The sequence below is a fragment of the Carassius gibelio genome, chromosome B22, assembly GCF_023724105.1.
Source record: "Carassius gibelio isolate Cgi1373 ecotype wild population from Czech Republic chromosome B22, carGib1.2-hapl.c, whole genome shotgun sequence".
Classification (NCBI taxonomy): Eukaryota; Metazoa; Chordata; class Actinopteri; order Cypriniformes; family Cyprinidae; genus Carassius; species Carassius gibelio.
Genome location: NC_068417.1, coordinates 20697803 through 20714111, shown reverse-complemented (window position 1 = coordinate 20714111; position 16309 = coordinate 20697803). Strand labels below are relative to the sequence as shown.

At 46.4% G+C, this 16309-nt stretch overlaps 2 protein-coding genes and 1 long non-coding RNA gene across 5 annotated transcripts in view; 2 read left to right on the top strand and 1 right to left on the bottom strand.

Moving 5' to 3' along the window:
* Positions 1–16309, bottom strand: part of LOC127986957 (SLAM family member 9) — a 49075-nt gene that overhangs the window by 19113 nt on the left and 13653 nt on the right. The window lies entirely within an intron of this gene.
* Positions 75–995, top strand: LOC127986983 (uncharacterized). 2 transcript variants are annotated; one of them, XR_008161008.1, is made up of 3 exons: positions 75–196; positions 270–526; positions 858–995. It is a non-coding gene; the product is annotated as an uncharacterized LOC127986983 (long non-coding RNA). The 2 variants fall into 2 exon arrangements; XR_008161007.1 differs by having other exon boundaries at positions 270–491; positions 822–960.
* LOC127986945 (zinc finger protein OZF-like) lies at positions 10495–16281 on the top strand. 2 transcript variants are annotated; one of them, XM_052589211.1, is made up of 3 exons: positions 10495–10577; positions 11064–11197; positions 14747–16281. In XM_052589211.1, exons 2-3 carry the CDS (start codon positions 11143–11145, stop codon positions 16195–16197), a joined length of 1506 nt encoding a protein of 501 aa, XP_052445171.1. In that variant the 5' UTR covers positions 10495–10577; positions 11064–11142; the 3' UTR covers positions 16198–16281. The 2 variants fall into 2 exon arrangements, with proteins under 2 accessions (XP_052445171.1, XP_052445172.1); XM_052589212.1 differs by having other exon boundaries at positions 10550–10762.

The window sequence follows — 16309 nt, the reverse complement described above, 5'->3', positions numbered from 1 at the left end:
GTATAAAAAATGAACAAGGTTTTATTTGGTTAAAAGCAATTTAAAAGTTCATTGTTCCTTCTGTGTCTCCCGACCAGAACGGAGCCAGACCTCGGACGCCGGGAAGGCGTAGAGTCGTCGGCAGTTTGTGCCTGTACGGGGCCAGCAAGAGCCAGGGTAGTCTGTCGCCCGTCCCGGAGTGAGAGAGGGTATCCGGGTAAGTAGAGCTCGTGGATGTTTCGGTCGAGACCGGGAAAAGGAATAATTCTCGCGTCCACCTCCTTCTACAGGGACATCACATGCAGCATTCGGCCCAGAGAATCCTGTGGTCTGCACAGCGGGGTAAGTAATCAACAGTAAGTATGTGTCCTTGAATAAGTAATGGGGCTTACGGCTAGGAGATGCTTCGGTTAAGACCGGGAAAGGAATAATTCGTGTGTCCACCTCTTTCTACAGGGTCATCACATGCAGCATTCGGCCCAGAGGATCCTGCGATCTGCACAGCAGAGTAGGTAATCAACAGCAAGTATGCGTTCTTGAATAAGTAGTGGGCTTACGGCTGGGAGAGGCTTCGGTTAAGACCGGGAAAGGAATAATTCGTGTGTCCACCTCTTTCTACAGGGTCATCACATGCAGCATTCGGCCCGGAGGATCCTGCGATCTGCACAGCAGAGTAGGTAATCAACAGCAAGTATGCGTTCTTGAATAAGTAGTGGGCTTACGGCTGGGAGAGGCTTCGGTTAAGACCGGGAAAGGAATAATTCGTGTGTCCACCTCTTTCTACAGGGTCATCACATGCAGCATTCGGCCCCGAGGATCCTGCGATCTGCACAGCAGAGTAGGTAATCAACAGCAAGTATGCGTTCTTGAATAAGTAGTGGGGCTTACGGCTGGGAGAGGCTTCGGTTGTGACCGGGAAAGGAATAATTCTTGTGTCCACCTCTTTTCATAGGGACATCACATGCGGCATTCGGCCCAGAGGATCCTGCGATCTGCACAGCAGAGTAAGTAATCAACAGCAAGTATGTGTTCTTGAATAAGTAGTGGGGCTTACGGCTGGGAGAGGCTTCGGTTGTGACCGGGAAAGGAATAATTCTTGTGTCCACCTCTTTTCATAGGGACATCACATGCGGCATTCGGCCCAGAGGATCCTGCGATCTGCACAGCAGAGTAAGTAATCAACAGCAAGTATGTGTTCTTGAATAAGCAATGGGGCTTACGGCTGGGAGATGCTTCAGTTGAGTGCCTGGGTGTGGATTACGGTGACGGTGGTGGGCTCTCGGGGTGGTGAGCGTCCGGCATTAACTCTATGTATCTTCCCCACACTCTGTAACTTCACTTCAAACGATTTATTGTGCAAACACACCACTTCAGACACGGCACACCCACTCTTAGTGCAAATAGAGCCAGCACTCACCCAACGATGACTCCGTCCACTTCACAACGTTATCAGTCCCAGTCCAGATGTATACAATTGATTGAAATCCCAGATCAGGTCTCTTAACTTCCCTCCGATAGCGATGGCGCGGTCTGGTCTTCACTTGCTTTCCAGAACTCACACTCTTTCTGTCCTGAATATCTCCACTCGATCGCTGATATATCTGTTACACAGCCAGATAACCGAAACCCCACAATAGTCTTCAAATACCTCCACACGCCAGCCCAAACGTCCCAGGAATTCACCTCTCCTAGGGGAACACGTCCAAAGAGAAGAACCACACACGGGGGCAAGCCAACCAGGAAGAATAGCCGGGAGAACGAACGACCAAATAGAATCCACAACCCTCCTCATGGTCTCTGCACTTCTCTTTTTATGTGGTTACTCCGCCTCCATAATCCTCTCACAGATCGCCACATCAAACTCCCCACACCAGATGTCAATCTGTCATTAGCGTTGTTATTGCGACATCGGGCGAAACCCGGAAGTGGACCGGTGTTACCGCGACACCGTCCCGAGGGGAACACAAAATTCCGGCGGGACTTAGTTCCGCTTCCCTTTCGTCACCCCGTGACATACCCCCCTGCCAAACCGTTCTAGTCCCTAGAACGCCTTCCAGTCGCCCATTCTCCATAGCGTGCCGGGGGCCGACCTCGGCTCTCCCTCTGGGACCGTCGTGGTGGCGAGACAGGGTCGATGTCCGCAGGCATATCCATCGGGTCTCTGGGGGCCATTTCTGCGGGGACATTTCCCCGTTCTCCTGGGATCACGGCCCATCCTGCTATCCACGGGGCTACAGCTTCAGGCTCCTTTGGCGCCTCCTCTACGGGGCTGGGATAGTTCGGACAGGGGCGGATCATGTTCCGATGGACCACTCTAGCGGGCCCGGCTTTTCCTTCGGGCCGAATTGTATATACTGGCTGTCCAGGCCGCTGCTGGCCCTCGACCACATATGGTGCATTCTCCCATCGGTCACTGAGCTTCCCCTTCCCTTGTCGCCGGTTGTCCCTTACCAGGACCCTTTCTCCTGGGAGAAGGGGGGCTTCCCGAGCCGTCCGGTCGTACAGCCTCTTGTTTTTCTTCCCAGCCACTCGGATCCGTCCCGAGACTTGCTCGTATGCAAAATGGAGGCGTTGGTGGTGGCGCCTTACCCATTCAGTTACGTTCCCCTCCTCCTCGGTTGCTGCCGTCCCCAGCAATAAGTCGGTAGGCATCCGCACATGCCTGCCAAACATCAAATAAGTGGGGGCGTAGCCCGTGGTACTGTGCGTACTATTATTGTAGGCCTGAACCAGATTTGGTAGCGCACTCACCCAGTCGCTCTGATGTTCTTGGTCTAGTGTGCCGAGTAAGTTCAATAGGGTCTGATTGAACCGCTCGCATCCGCCATTTCCCTGGGGGTGGTAAGTAGTGGTATGGGTCTTGGTGCAGCCGTACACTTTACACAGCTCTCTGATTACCCGAGACTCGAAGTTTGGCCCTTGGTCCGAGTGTAGGAACTCGGGGCAACCGAACGGCTGGAAGACAGCTCTCCACAGAGCAGTGGCGGTGGTGTTCGCCGTCTGGTCCAAAGTAGGAATGGCCCAGGAGTACTTGGTGAACAAGTCGGTAATGACAAGGATGTTCTGATAGCGGTCTGCCGGCCGACCCAAGGTCAAGAAGTCCATTGCGACTATGTGGAGAGGAGCCTTTGCCTGGATGGGGACCATCGGTGCTCGTGCCTCCTTCCTGGCTTTGAACAAGGTGCAACGAGGACAGGCCTGAACGAAGGTACGTACCGTTGCTTCTAGGTCGGGCCAGTAGAAGTGTCGCCTCAAGAGAGAGACCGTTTTCTCGTGCCCTTGGTGGCCCAGCTGATCATGGTACGCTATCAAGAGCTCTCGTACTTGGCCTTCGGGGACAACGATCTGTCGGAGTTCCTCGTCCAGCCCCGGATCTCGGACAGACCTACAGAGTACTCCCTCCTTCACCTGTAGTCTGGCCCATTGTCCCAACAGCTTCCTTCCTGTTTCCCCTTGGGCCCGTTGTTCGGCCAACGTCGGTTTTCGGCCCCGTTCCAGCCACCGCATCAAGCCACTGATCTCTCTGTCGGCCTGCTGTCGCTCTTTCCAGCGGCAGGGGTCCCATCCCCAACTCACAGGCATCCCCTCATGTTGAGTCCCCGGCGCCTCCACAATGCCCACCATATACTCCTCTCCTTCGGGGTCTGGCGTGGGTTCCGGTGAGTCCCTCGGACCTTGAGCTTCCGGGAGTCGGGACAGGGCGTCAGCATTGGTGTTCTCCCGTCCTGGCCGGTATTGGAGCTGGTAGTTGTAATTTGCCAACTGGGCCACCCAGCGCTGTTCCACTGCCCCCAACTTCGCCGTCTGTAGATGTACTAGGGGGTTGTTGTCAGTTACTACCGTCACCTGGGCACCCCACAAGTAATCTTTAAACTTTTCGCTGAGTGCCCATTTCAGCGCCAGCAGTTCCAACTTGAAGGAGCTGTAATTGGCGTCGTTCCTCTCTGCTGGATGAAGGCTCCGGCTTGCGTAGGCTACGACCCGCTCTACACCGTCCTGTTGCTGGGCCAACACGGCCCCCAAACCCAGGTTGCTAGCGTCCGTGTATAAGACAAAGGGCTTGGAGAAGTCAGCATACGCCAGAATCGGCGCCCGCAGCAACTCGTCTTTCAGTCGCCGGAACGCAGCCTCACACTCGGGGCTCCATAGGATAGCCGGCGATCCGCGACCTCGGGGGCGTCCTGTCCCAGCCAGCAACTGATTTAGGGGCTTTGCGATCTTGGAGAAGTCCTTGATAAAGCGGCGGTAGTACCCCACGAAGCCCAGGAATGACCGGACCTGCTTCACCGTCTGCGGGGCAGCCCACTCTCGCACCGCCGACACCTTCTCCGGGTCGACCGAAACTCCCGCCGCGCCCACACAGTGTCCCAAGAATTTGACCTCCCGCCGTAACAGATGGCATTTGTCCGGCTGGAGCTTCAGCCCATATTTCTCCATGGCCCCGAAGACCTGCTCAAGGTGTTGTAAGTGGGAGTCGAAATCTGGGGAATAGACAATCACATCGTCCAGGTATACCAAGGCGGACTCCATCAACTGACCTCCCAGGCACCGCTGCATCAGCCTCTGGAAGGTGGCAGGAGCGTTGCAGAGGCCGAAGGGCATCCGGTCCCACTCAAAGAGACCGAACGGGGTGGTAAAGGCGGTCTTCTCCCGGTCGGCCTCGGCCACTTGTACCTGCCAGTAGCCACTTGCCAAGTCCAGCGTGGAGTACCATGCCGAGCGTGTTAAGCCAGCCAGGGAGTCCTCGATCCGGGGTAGGGGGAACGCGTCCTTCCTAGTGACCAGGTTCAGCTTGCGGTAGTCGACGCAAAACCTCCATGCGCCAGTCTTCTTCTGTACCAACACGATGGGAGCTGCCCACGGGCTGCTGCTCTCTCTAATAACCCCTCGATTGAGCATACCTTGCAGCAGTGTGCGGACCTCTGTGTACAGGGTAGGTGGGACGGGTCGGTACCTTTCTCTACTGGGCTCTGCATCTCCGGTGGGGATCCGATGTTGCACGACGTTGGTGCAGCCGTAGTCCTCTTCGTGTGCTGAGAAGACATGTTGCCACTTGCTCAGCAGGTCCCGCAGCTTCCTGGCCTGTGTCGGTCCCAGCTCCTCCCCTTGCAGGGAACTTCCCTTCAAGTGGCCGGGCACCTCCTCCCCTAGACTCTGGGGCGACGAGCTCGCTTGGGTAAGGGCCACTTCCACCACCGCGGGGTGTACTTGACGAAAGCTCACGTCCTGGTCCTCCCGCACCTGATGGGATTCTACCGGCGTTACCTTGACCAGCCGCTGATGTTTATGTAGGTGCACAACATGGGGCGTCCCGTTCCGAACTCTCACCGGGATCCGTCCTCTTCGTGCCACGGCCAAACTTCTGGCGACTTCTACCTGCTGGCCATCCCAGTGGGGCTCCACCAACACCCATTCCTCCACTCCCACGTCCCGCTGGAGGACTCGCACCCATACTAGGGCCTCGCTGTTCGCTGGCACGGACAGGGCATAACGGCACGCTACCCGACCTGTCCCTTCGCGGCCTTGCCGGGCCCGGGACATCTGGATCCGTCTGCAGTCAGCGGCGACACGTTCCCATCCCTGTTGCTCGGCCAGCGAGATCCCTCGAGTGGGCGTTGCCCGAAACAATTCTTCCCAACATGCAGATAATACATTCATACCTAGCAAGGCCCGGTGACTCCCCAGACAGTGGTCCTTTACAATGATCACTCCCTTCTGGGGCACGATCACTCCGTGGATCTCCAAGTCCGTCAGCCTGTAGCCAATGTAGGGGATGTCCAGACCATTTGCTCCTTTCAGGGAGAGCCAGGGAGCCTCCGTCCCATGCATCCTCTGATCTCCAAACAGCTCTTGCGACAGGCTCTCCGCGAATAGGGTCACCTGTGATCCGGTGTCGACGAGACAGGGCACCTTCACACCACACACCTGGACCTCCACCACTGGGCTATGCCCGACCAGCCTGTCCTTGGAGCCTGCTCCGATGGATGGGTCATCTAAGGGGGTCCCGACCACACGACCCACTGTGGCCGGTCGACCTAAAAACCCCCCTCCGAACCTCTTCGAGGACCACACTGTCGGCTGTAATGGCCTGGTTGTCCACAGCGGTTGCAGATAGGTCGTCCTTGCTCGTCCCATTCAAACTGGGGCCGGTTGGGCCGGTTAGGTCGCCTCCCTGCGTCCCTGTTCCCGTCCGAGTACACCCGGTCCCGCGAGATGGGCCTCACCTCTGGCCTGGTAGCCCCAGAACGCAGCTCGTCCACGAGCGTCTTGGTTAGCTCCGCCATCTGCTCCCGGACATCCTTTAGGAGTTCGAGCTTCAGAGTCTGTTTCCACTCTGCCATGTCGGGGACAGCCACTGCAGAGCTACTTACGGCCGCACACACAGGGGGTTCGTTCACCTCAACCTGATCGTTCTCCAATGCTACCGCTTCTTTCTTTAGGTCTTCGAAGGTGAGTTCCGGCTCCCTTCTGAATTGGACTCTAAGTCCCTGGCGTACCGGGCCTTCCCTTAGCCCCAGCAGGAATTGGTCCCTCAACAGAGTCTCACTATCTCCGAGACCATGGTCTGGGCGTCCCTGCAGCCTGGTAACTCGCTCCCGTAGTTGGAGGGCGAAAGCTCTGACGGATTGGCGGGGGCCCTGCTTGCTGCTGAAGAACTGGGCCCGGAGAACCGCAGTTGGAGTGGCATCACCATACCTTTCCGTCAGGAATCTAAACACAGACTGGGCGGTGGTTCGGACAGCTTCGGGGGCGGCTTGGACTTCCCGCCGTGCTTCCCCGTCAAGGGAGTTGAGGGTAAACTGTAGCTGTTGGGTCGCGCTCAGTCCCTGTAGCCCGGCCAGATATTCAATCTGAGCCCGCCATTCGGAGAGGCGTACCTCTGACTCATCTCCTCCATATTTCTGGACCCAGGGGTTTCCCATGAACACTGGCATGACTCGGGGTGGGGCCCCCAGTGCCTCGTCGTCGGCCATCTGAGAATCCCTGGTCGCTCAACCTGAGGTGAAACCCTGCCGACTACGCCAAATCTGTCACAGGTCGGGGGGGCCAAGCCGGACTGCACCCACCCCTGAAACCCAGGATCACCTCGGGGAGCGTGCCAGAAAAACCAGACGGACGAGAGTATAAAAAATGAACAAGGTTTTATTTGGTTAAAAGCAATTTAAAAGTTCATTGTTCCTTCTGTGTCTCCCGACCAGAACGGAGCCAGACCTCGGACGCCGGGAAGGCGTAGAGTCGTCGGCAGTTTGTGCCTGTACGGGGCCAGCAAGAGCCAGGGTAGTCTGTCGCCCGTCCCGGAGTGAGAGAGGGTATCCGGGTAAGTAGAGCTCGTGGATGTTTCGGTCGAGACCGGGAAAAGGAATAATTCTCGCGTCCACCTCCTTCTACAGGGACATCACATGCAGCATTCGGCCCAGAGAATCCTGTGGTCTGCACAGCGGGGTAAGTAATCAACAGTAAGTATGTGTCCTTGAATAAGTAATGGGGCTTACGGCTAGGAGATGCTTCGGTTAAGACCGGGAAAGGAATAATTCGTGTGTCCACCTCTTTCTACAGGGTCATCACATGCAGCATTCGGCCCAGAGGATCCTGCGATCTGCACAGCAGAGTAGGTAATCAACAGCAAGTATGCGTTCTTGAATAAGTAGTGGGCTTACGGCTGGGAGAGGCTTCGGTTAAGACCGGGAAAGGAATAATTCGTGTGTCCACCTCTTTCTACAGGGTCATCACATGCAGCATTCGGCCCGGAGGATCCTGCGATCTGCACAGCAGAGTAGGTAATCAACAGCAAGTATGCGTTCTTGAATAAGTAGTGGGCTTACGGCTGGGAGAGGCTTCGGTTAAGACCGGGAAAGGAATAATTCGTGTGTCCACCTCTTTCTACAGGGTCATCACATGCAGCATTCGGCCCCGAGGATCCTGCGATCTGCACAGCAGAGTAGGTAATCAACAGCAAGTATGCGTTCTTGAATAAGTAGTGGGGCTTACGGCTGGGAGAGGCTTCGGTTGTGACCGGGAAAGGAATAATTCTTGTGTCCACCTCTTTTCATAGGGACATCACATGCGGCATTCGGCCCAGAGGATCCTGCGATCTGCACAGCAGAGTAAGTAATCAACAGCAAGTATGTGTTCTTGAATAAGTAGTGGGGCTTACGGCTGGGAGAGGCTTCGGTTGTGACCGGGAAAGGAATAATTCTTGTGTCCACCTCTTTTCATAGGGACATCACATGCGGCATTCGGCCCAGAGGATCCTGCGATCTGCACAGCAGAGTAAGTAATCAACAGCAAGTATGTGTTCTTGAATAAGCAATGGGGCTTACGGCTGGGAGATGCTTCAGTTGAGTGCCTGGGTGTGGATTACGGTGACGGTGGTGGGCTCTCGGGGTGGTGAGCGTCCGGCATTAACTCTATGTATCTTCCCCACACTCTGTAACTTCACTTCAAACGATTTATTGTGCAAACACACCACTTCAGACACGGCACACCCACTCTTAGTGCAAATAGAGCCAGCACTCACCCAACGATGACTCCGTCCACTTCACAACGTTATCAGTCCCAGTCCAGATGTATACAATTGATTGAAATCCCAGATCAGGTCTCTTAACTTCCCTCCGATAGCGATGGCGCGGTCTGGTCTTCACTTGCTTTCCAGAACTCACACTCTTTCTGTCCTGAATATCTCCACTCGATCGCTGATATATCTGTTACACAGCCAGATAACCGAAACCCCACAATAGTCTTCAAATACCTCCACACGCCAGCCCAAACGTCCCAGGAATTCACCTCTCCTAGGGGAACACGTCCAAAGAGAAGAACCACACACGGGGGCAAGCCAACCAGGAAGAATAGCCGGGAGAACGAACGACCAAATAGAATCCACAACCCTCCTCATGGTCTCTGCACTTCTCTTTTTATGTGGTTACTCCGCCTCCATAATCCTCTCACAGATCGCCACATCAAACTCCCCACACCAGATGTCAATCTGTCATTAGCGTTGTTATTGCGACATCGGGCGAAACCCGGAAGTGGACCGGTGTTACCGCGACACCGTCCCGAGGGGAACACAAAATTCCGGCGGGACTTAGTTCCGCTTCCCTTTCGTCACCCCGTGACAAAGCCTTGCATGTGTTCTTCATGTGAAAAGAGTTTTAGATGGATGGTTGGTTTTAAAAGACACCAGAAATCCCACAGTGGTGTGAATAATTACATATGCATTGAGTGTGAACAGCTACAGTTGATAAATTGAAATGTCACCTGAGAGTTCACACTGTGGAAAAACCACACATGTGTATAAACTGTGACAAGAGATTCAGTGAGTCAGGACGACTGAAATCACACCAGAGGGTCAACACTGGAGAAAAAACGTATCACTGCCCTCCATGTGGGAGAAGTTTCAGTCTTTTAATTATTTATTTATAATTAGTAATTATTTCATATTTAATCTTCAAGGGTGACACTGCATCTTCTCCAAACATGAAGCAATGTGAGCATCAAGTCTTGCATTTATAGACTGATTTTAGCAATATGTCTCTGGACATAATGTCGGTTGCTAAGTTTCTATTATTAGATGGCTATACAGAGTAATCAATGAACTCAAAAATGGAAATAATTCTAAAACAGAGCAAAATCAGAGGCAATTTAAGAAAGCTAATGTGTCTTACTGTGGCTTTGACAAATCCGATGGTCCATATTGTGTAGCATGGCATGATCTAACATGTTTAATATTCATCTTGCATAATTTATTGTTGGAAACTTTTTTGTTTTTGCCAGAACAACCACAAAAAAAAAAAAAAAGTTAATCATCGACGGAGTGAAGCACATGTTTGACTACATACTTGATCAATATAAACGTTTGCAAATCATTTTCTGTTAAAATATTTATCACATCCCTTACAAAAACAAACACACTCACATTAATTTCAGATGTTTTCCACGTGATCACAGTGTGCAAATTTCTGTATAACATTAATCATTTCTGTAGTTTTTCTGTGAGGTATTTAGTAAAAAAAAAAAAAACAATTAAAAAAAGACAACCTTTAAGACAACTTTTTTATGGTTTTTTTTATAGAAGTTTTTTTTCTCTTATTATTACATTCTAGTTCATTTTATGCCCTTTCCCTTCACATCCCTCATGATATTTTTTATGATTTACTGACAATTGGAGTATTTTACTTTCATTTTAGAATGAAATAAGAAGAGTGAAAAACTGTCAGAGTGAGTCAGAGGGGAAATTATATATGTATATATATATATATATATATATATATATATACTATATGATCTACTTCCAAATTAGCATTTTTTCATATAGTTAGGCTAGTTATATAGTATAAATCCGCTAGCCAGAAAAAGTTAGAAAAGTATAGGGCCTATGGAAAGTTTATTATACGTGAACGCCACAAACAAAATATGAAACGTGACAGTATTTGTTGAGCAATAAAAGGTCTCTTCCATGTAAATCGGGATAAAAACAACACCCGCGTGTCACACACGTCTAGTGTTAATATGTTATTCGTCGATAGGTGGCGGTAATGCACTTACTGTATGTGTCAACGATTCGTCGTGAAACAACGAGACGACGTTATCAGTCTCCTGCGGTAAGACAGACCGTTCACGGTGCTTCGTATAACTGTACAATCATAAAAACAGAGTTTATTAAATCAACACATTACCGAGACATTCTGTATTATTTTCATCTGGTTCAGCGCGATTTGCGCGTCTTTTCTGGCGTCTGCTGACTGAAAACAATAAGCCTAGCAGACAAAGATATGAGAAACTAACGGTAATGCTAAAAACATAAAGACGTGTGATTTTCTTTGTGTTTTTTTATGCTCGTGTATTTGATCATTTCGATTATTTGGAGCAAATGTATAGTTTTTGAATGTCGAACTCGATTTTTTTTTATTTTTTTTTATTTTTAACATGATCTATTATTGACATTACGAGCCTTTATTGTTACAGTCGATTTGATTAAATCACTAATCTGATATCCGATTTATTTTTGATTTGGGCATTTCTGTTGCTCCTACTTCACAGCAGTTCACGTTCAGTTCACCTCACGTTACAGTTCAGTTTCTTCACAGCTGTTCACCAATAAATGCTGGAATGGTCCCATTACCCTAAAAGTGAAGAAGATAAAGTTTGTGAAAGAAGACTGAAAACATGAATGATCCAGAGCCCTGCGAAATAAAACAGGAAGATTTTGAGCAACAAATAGGTTGGTGTTTGTTCTTTATTCTTTAATAAAGTTATAATAGCTGCAAACCCTTTTTGGTTAAAAATGTTCCAAAATCAAATGCTGAGCAAAACTATCTCCGTACCTTTGCCCGATTCACAATGGTAAGCTTAGGAATGTAACGAATGTTAAATTGCTTTTTTAAGTTAAAGGAACAATTTCTTTTGATGACATTTGAATGGTTTGATGATTAGATATTAGACTGTACAGAAAATGGAATCTACTACATATGACGCTAATACACACTGAATACATATAGTCACACAATATTGATGTTCTTAGAATTGACATGTTGAGAGCAAACTATAACAATACGAACAATTTGAACAGTTTGATATGTCCTGTGTTAACCTTCTGTGTTTAATCACCATTGGTAGCGTGAAACTTTTTTTTGGTCGATCAAATCTGGCAGACTTGGTACTTGCTCAGATGAGATTTTTTGGTGAAACTTCTCATTTTGGGTGTACAGTAAATATTGCCACTCTGCCATCGAATGAAGCAGGGGCGGAGCCAGAAGATGTAAACATTCGGGGCTTAGCCTAGCCTAAACCTAGGGGGCTGCAGGGGTGTACTCCGCAGGGGAGATTTTTTCCCCCCATTTATGTCAGCTAAATGCACTATTTTTCAGGCTGTTTGAGATAACAGAATGCCTAAAAATCTATACACTATCTGGGAAAATGATGGTTACTCAGAAAAAAAAAATATTCACCCAGTAGAGCCTACAAACTATTTTGTATTTAATTGTTCTCCAGCTATATTTCTCAATTAATCTATCTTCTTATCCCACTAATGTGCCGAGAACAGTTGTAAAACATGCCCTGAAATAACTTAGCATTTGATACATTGGGATATATTGCTTTTGAATCTCTCTCTGGCCGGTGAGGTTTGCTGTTACGAGTTCCTTTTAAAAAAAATTGTTATGTCCATAATGTTAATTTCAGGCGGTTAGTCAGTGAGCTCGCTACGACAGCGGTGAAATAAAAAGCCCACCAGCCCCTAATGACAACGACGAAGAAGATGATTTATATTCTTCTTCGTTAGTTTTTATCGGCAGTTGGCAAACAAGCCACAACGCACAGTAATAGAGCTTTTGTTTCTTTTTTTTTGCCGCTCCAGTCTGAGAGACTGAGAGGAAATGAAACAAAGTTGAAGTTATTTTAAAAAAGCTAAAAGATTCGGGGCTTTTGACAAAACATTCGGGGCTTAAGCCCCATTAGCCACCCCCCCGCTCCGCCCCTGGAATGAAGCACACATACACCTCAAAACATTAGATTCATCAGCACTGAGGTGCGTGCCAATGCACAACGTAAAGAAGATAAAGTGTAAATAGCGACACAGGGTATTTACATAAGTCCAATAAATGCTATGTACACAGTGTAAAAAAACTAGTTATAGATGATCTATATATATATATATATATATATATATATATATATATATATATATTGCAATACATGTTTTATCATCTACGCCACTGGAGCTGATGTCTGACAGACGTACTGTATTTTGTAGTGTTGACTATAACTAAGTCAATTACATGTTAATGGGCGGAGGTAGTGTAAATAGCCACTGCCAATGAGGTGGGATGTTTTCACTTAGTGTAAATAGATGCTAAGTAAAAATTATTCTGCAAATAACTGCAATTGCAAAAACAGAGATGGCGAAAGAAGCAAAATTTACGGACTGCAGTTAGGTGTTAGGTGATGCTGATGTTTGAAGTAATGTTTGCTAGATGTCTTGTATCTATTGCATCTTAAGTCTCACAGTTGTTGCCATCTCTGAAAAGCTTTCTTCTTTTTGTTTGGACATGATGTCATCATGCAAAGATAAATGTGATGAAATGAAACTAACATTTCCTAAGAAATCCAACATTACCATTCAGATTATAAAACATTATTATAAGCTTACCATCTTAATCTTTTTTTATGCACTGGGTCAGTAACTGATTGATTGATTTTTGTTCATTTTGAACAAAAAAATAACAACTTTTCTGTACTGCAGCTTTAAAGAAAATAATATCCCAGTAACTTTCCAGACATTTGGTACAAAATAAAAACTAGAACTGACTTGTCTTACCAAATATTAGTTTTATTCTATATTTAATAACATCTGTTTCACAGTTTTTGCAACCACATTATTACAATTCAGAACATTTTACATACTTGACTAAAGTATTGTTAATGAAAACATATGAAAAGTTTGGTTCCAAAACATGATAAACGCTATTTAAAAATAAAAATATATAGTTTCCACCAAAATCAGTATTGTTTCTGATCAGTATTGAAATGTCCAATTTTAATTTTACGCAAAATGCGATATTTACACAGTTATAGGGTCATGTTTTCTCCCTTTTTTCCAAACCTCGACAAACGCCAGTCTCCCTTTTTTGCAGAATGTGATATATCCACTCAACCAATCACAGCGCACCATTCCACGCACTGTAAACAATAACAACCACAGCACATCATTCCACGCAGTAATGGCGCTGCTCTGAATACACCCGGCATCCTAGTTTTCCTCATCTACTTTGTACTTTGTGATCAACAAAAAGGACTGCACGATAAATCACGTGATTGTCATGCACATCTTGTCAGATAGAAAATATTTAGATGCGTTTAAAACACAGAGCCATAGATCACTGACAAGCTGTGCTATAACGCGTTCATTAGATGAATCACATTCGATTAAAAAAGTTATATTGCGTAGCTTTGTCAGTGTTAATGTTTTTATTAATGCAAATTATGTTTTTGTTAATACAGCACATAGCACTAGTCAACTAAATGAATGTAACATGGCAAAGATGAATGCACTTTTGGAAGTTGAATGGAAGGGAGATATAATTTTGGAATTTCTGTGGTCTAATGTGGCATTGTTGTTTATGATGAAATTTTATTTTATTGCTTTAATTAATTTACAGGGTTAACATGATGACCCATTGAATTAATTTTGGAAGCGATGACTGTTGAATGTAATTTAATCCTGTGCATGTATAAAAGATTAGCATTGACCAAGTTCAGAGGCTGTCATACATGGATCAACAAAATAACTTTCATATTGATTCAGTGGATTTATTGCATTTTGAGAAAAAAATTATCATGGATTTACTGCATTTTGTGGAATTGTATTTTTTTTCTTTTATAATAAATCTTTGAAAATCAAAACCTGGATTTGATTTTTTTCATGTTATTATATCCTAAAGATGTTATGCGTTAGTTTGAAACAATAAATTTGTACTCAAAATGTTTTTTTATTGTATTTTGGAACCAAACTCTTAATATAGTTAGTAGTTCTCATTTAAAAACGTTCCTTCAATTTGTGTCTGTAATGTTTAAAAATGTAAAAAAAAAAAATAATTAGATGATAAATTTACCCATTTCAAACGAATGCATCAGAATGTTCATATTTCCACTGTTATGTCAGGATTCATGTCTTTTCCTTTCACATTTCTCACTTTGATTATTCATTTAATTGAATATTTGTTGAAAATCAAACTATTGAAACCTTTTTTTTTTTTTTTTACTTTCATTTTAGACCCAATAGAAGAGAACACGGCGATTAAAGAACTCGTTGAAGTGGTGAAGAAACATCAGGTCAAAACTGAAGAAACCTCCTGGAGTTCCCCATTGAAAAACGACAATATACGTTTCACTTGCCTTCAGTGTGGAACGAGTTTTTCATGCAAACAAAATCTCGACCTTCACATAAAATGTAATTGTGGAGGAAAGCCATATGCGTGTGACGAGGCACATAAGATTTACTCAATAAAAGGAAACCTTATTGATCACATGAATATTCACACTGCAGAGAAGCCACACATCTGTGATCAGTGCGGGAAGAGTTTCGCACAAAAACAAAACCTTGATGAACATAAGAAAACCCACAACATGGAAAGGCCGTACAAATGTGACCAATGTGGGAAAAGTTTCCCATTTAGAGGAAACCTTGACAAACATATGAGGATCCACACTGGAGAGAAGCCGCACAAATGTGATCAGTGCGGGAAGAGCTTTACACAAAATGGAAACCTTAAAGAACACATAAAAATTCACACTGCAGAGAAGCCATACACATGTGATCAGTGTGGGAAGAGTTTCATTAAAAAAGGAGCGTTTAATAATCACATGAAAATCCACACCGGAGAGAAACCATACTTGTGTGATCAGTGCGGGAAGAGTTTTCCACAAAAACGTAATTTTAACGAACACATGAAAATCCACACTGGGGAGAGGCCGTTCACGTGTGATCAATGCGGGAAGAGATTCACACATAAAGGGAACTTTAACGACCACATGGCAATTCACACCGGAGAGAAACCACACATATGTGCTCAGTGCGGAATGAGTTATGCTCGGAAAGCTTACCTTAATGAACACATGAAAATCCACACCGGAGAGAAACCGCACACATGTGCTCAGTGTGGGAAGAGTTATGCTCGAAAAGGATACCTTAATGATCACATGAAAATCCACACTGGAGAGAAACTGCACAAGTGTGATCAGTGTGGGAAGAGTTTCCGAAAATCAAGTGTTTTTAAAGTACACCTGCTTACGCATTCTAGAGAAAGACTGTATAACTGTGACCAATGCGGAAAGAAGTTTTTTAGGGCAGATTTCCTGAAGGACCACATGAAAGTTCATACCAAGGAGAGGCCTTATGTGTGTTCATTTTGTGGAAAGAGTTTTAGACAGATTGGTAATTTAAAGTCACACCAGAAAAGACACAGCGGCGTGAAGGATCATTCTTGTTCTCAGTGTGGGAAGGCTTTTTTTACTGATAGTGAAATGAAACAGCACCAGATAGTTCACACTACAGAGACACCTTACAAGTGTTCACACTGCGACAGGAGCTTCAAACGGTCAGAATATCTGAAAATACACGAGATGATCCACACGGGAGAGAAGCCGTATCACTGCCATTCATGTGGGAAGCGTTTTACTCATTATTCTTCTCTAATCTGCCATAAAAAAAATGTATGCAAGTAGTTTGAGTTCTGTTCTTTAAGGCTGCATCAAACCACTGTATTTGTAAATCAGATCATTAGACCAATAAAGAACTATTATATTATTTATGATGAATATATATTTTATTAAACTT

What these genes read in the sequence shown, in the direction of transcription:
- LOC127986945 (XM_052589211.1), top strand. Translation starts at nt 11,143, where the DNA reads ATGAATGATCCAGAGCCCTGCGAAATAAAACAGGAAGATTTTGAGCAA. An exon ending in AGATTTTGAGCAACAAATAG is followed by an intron (nt 11,198 to 14,746) that starts GTTGGTGTTTGT and finishes CTTTCATTTTAG; the next exon opens with ACCCAATAGAAGAGAACACG.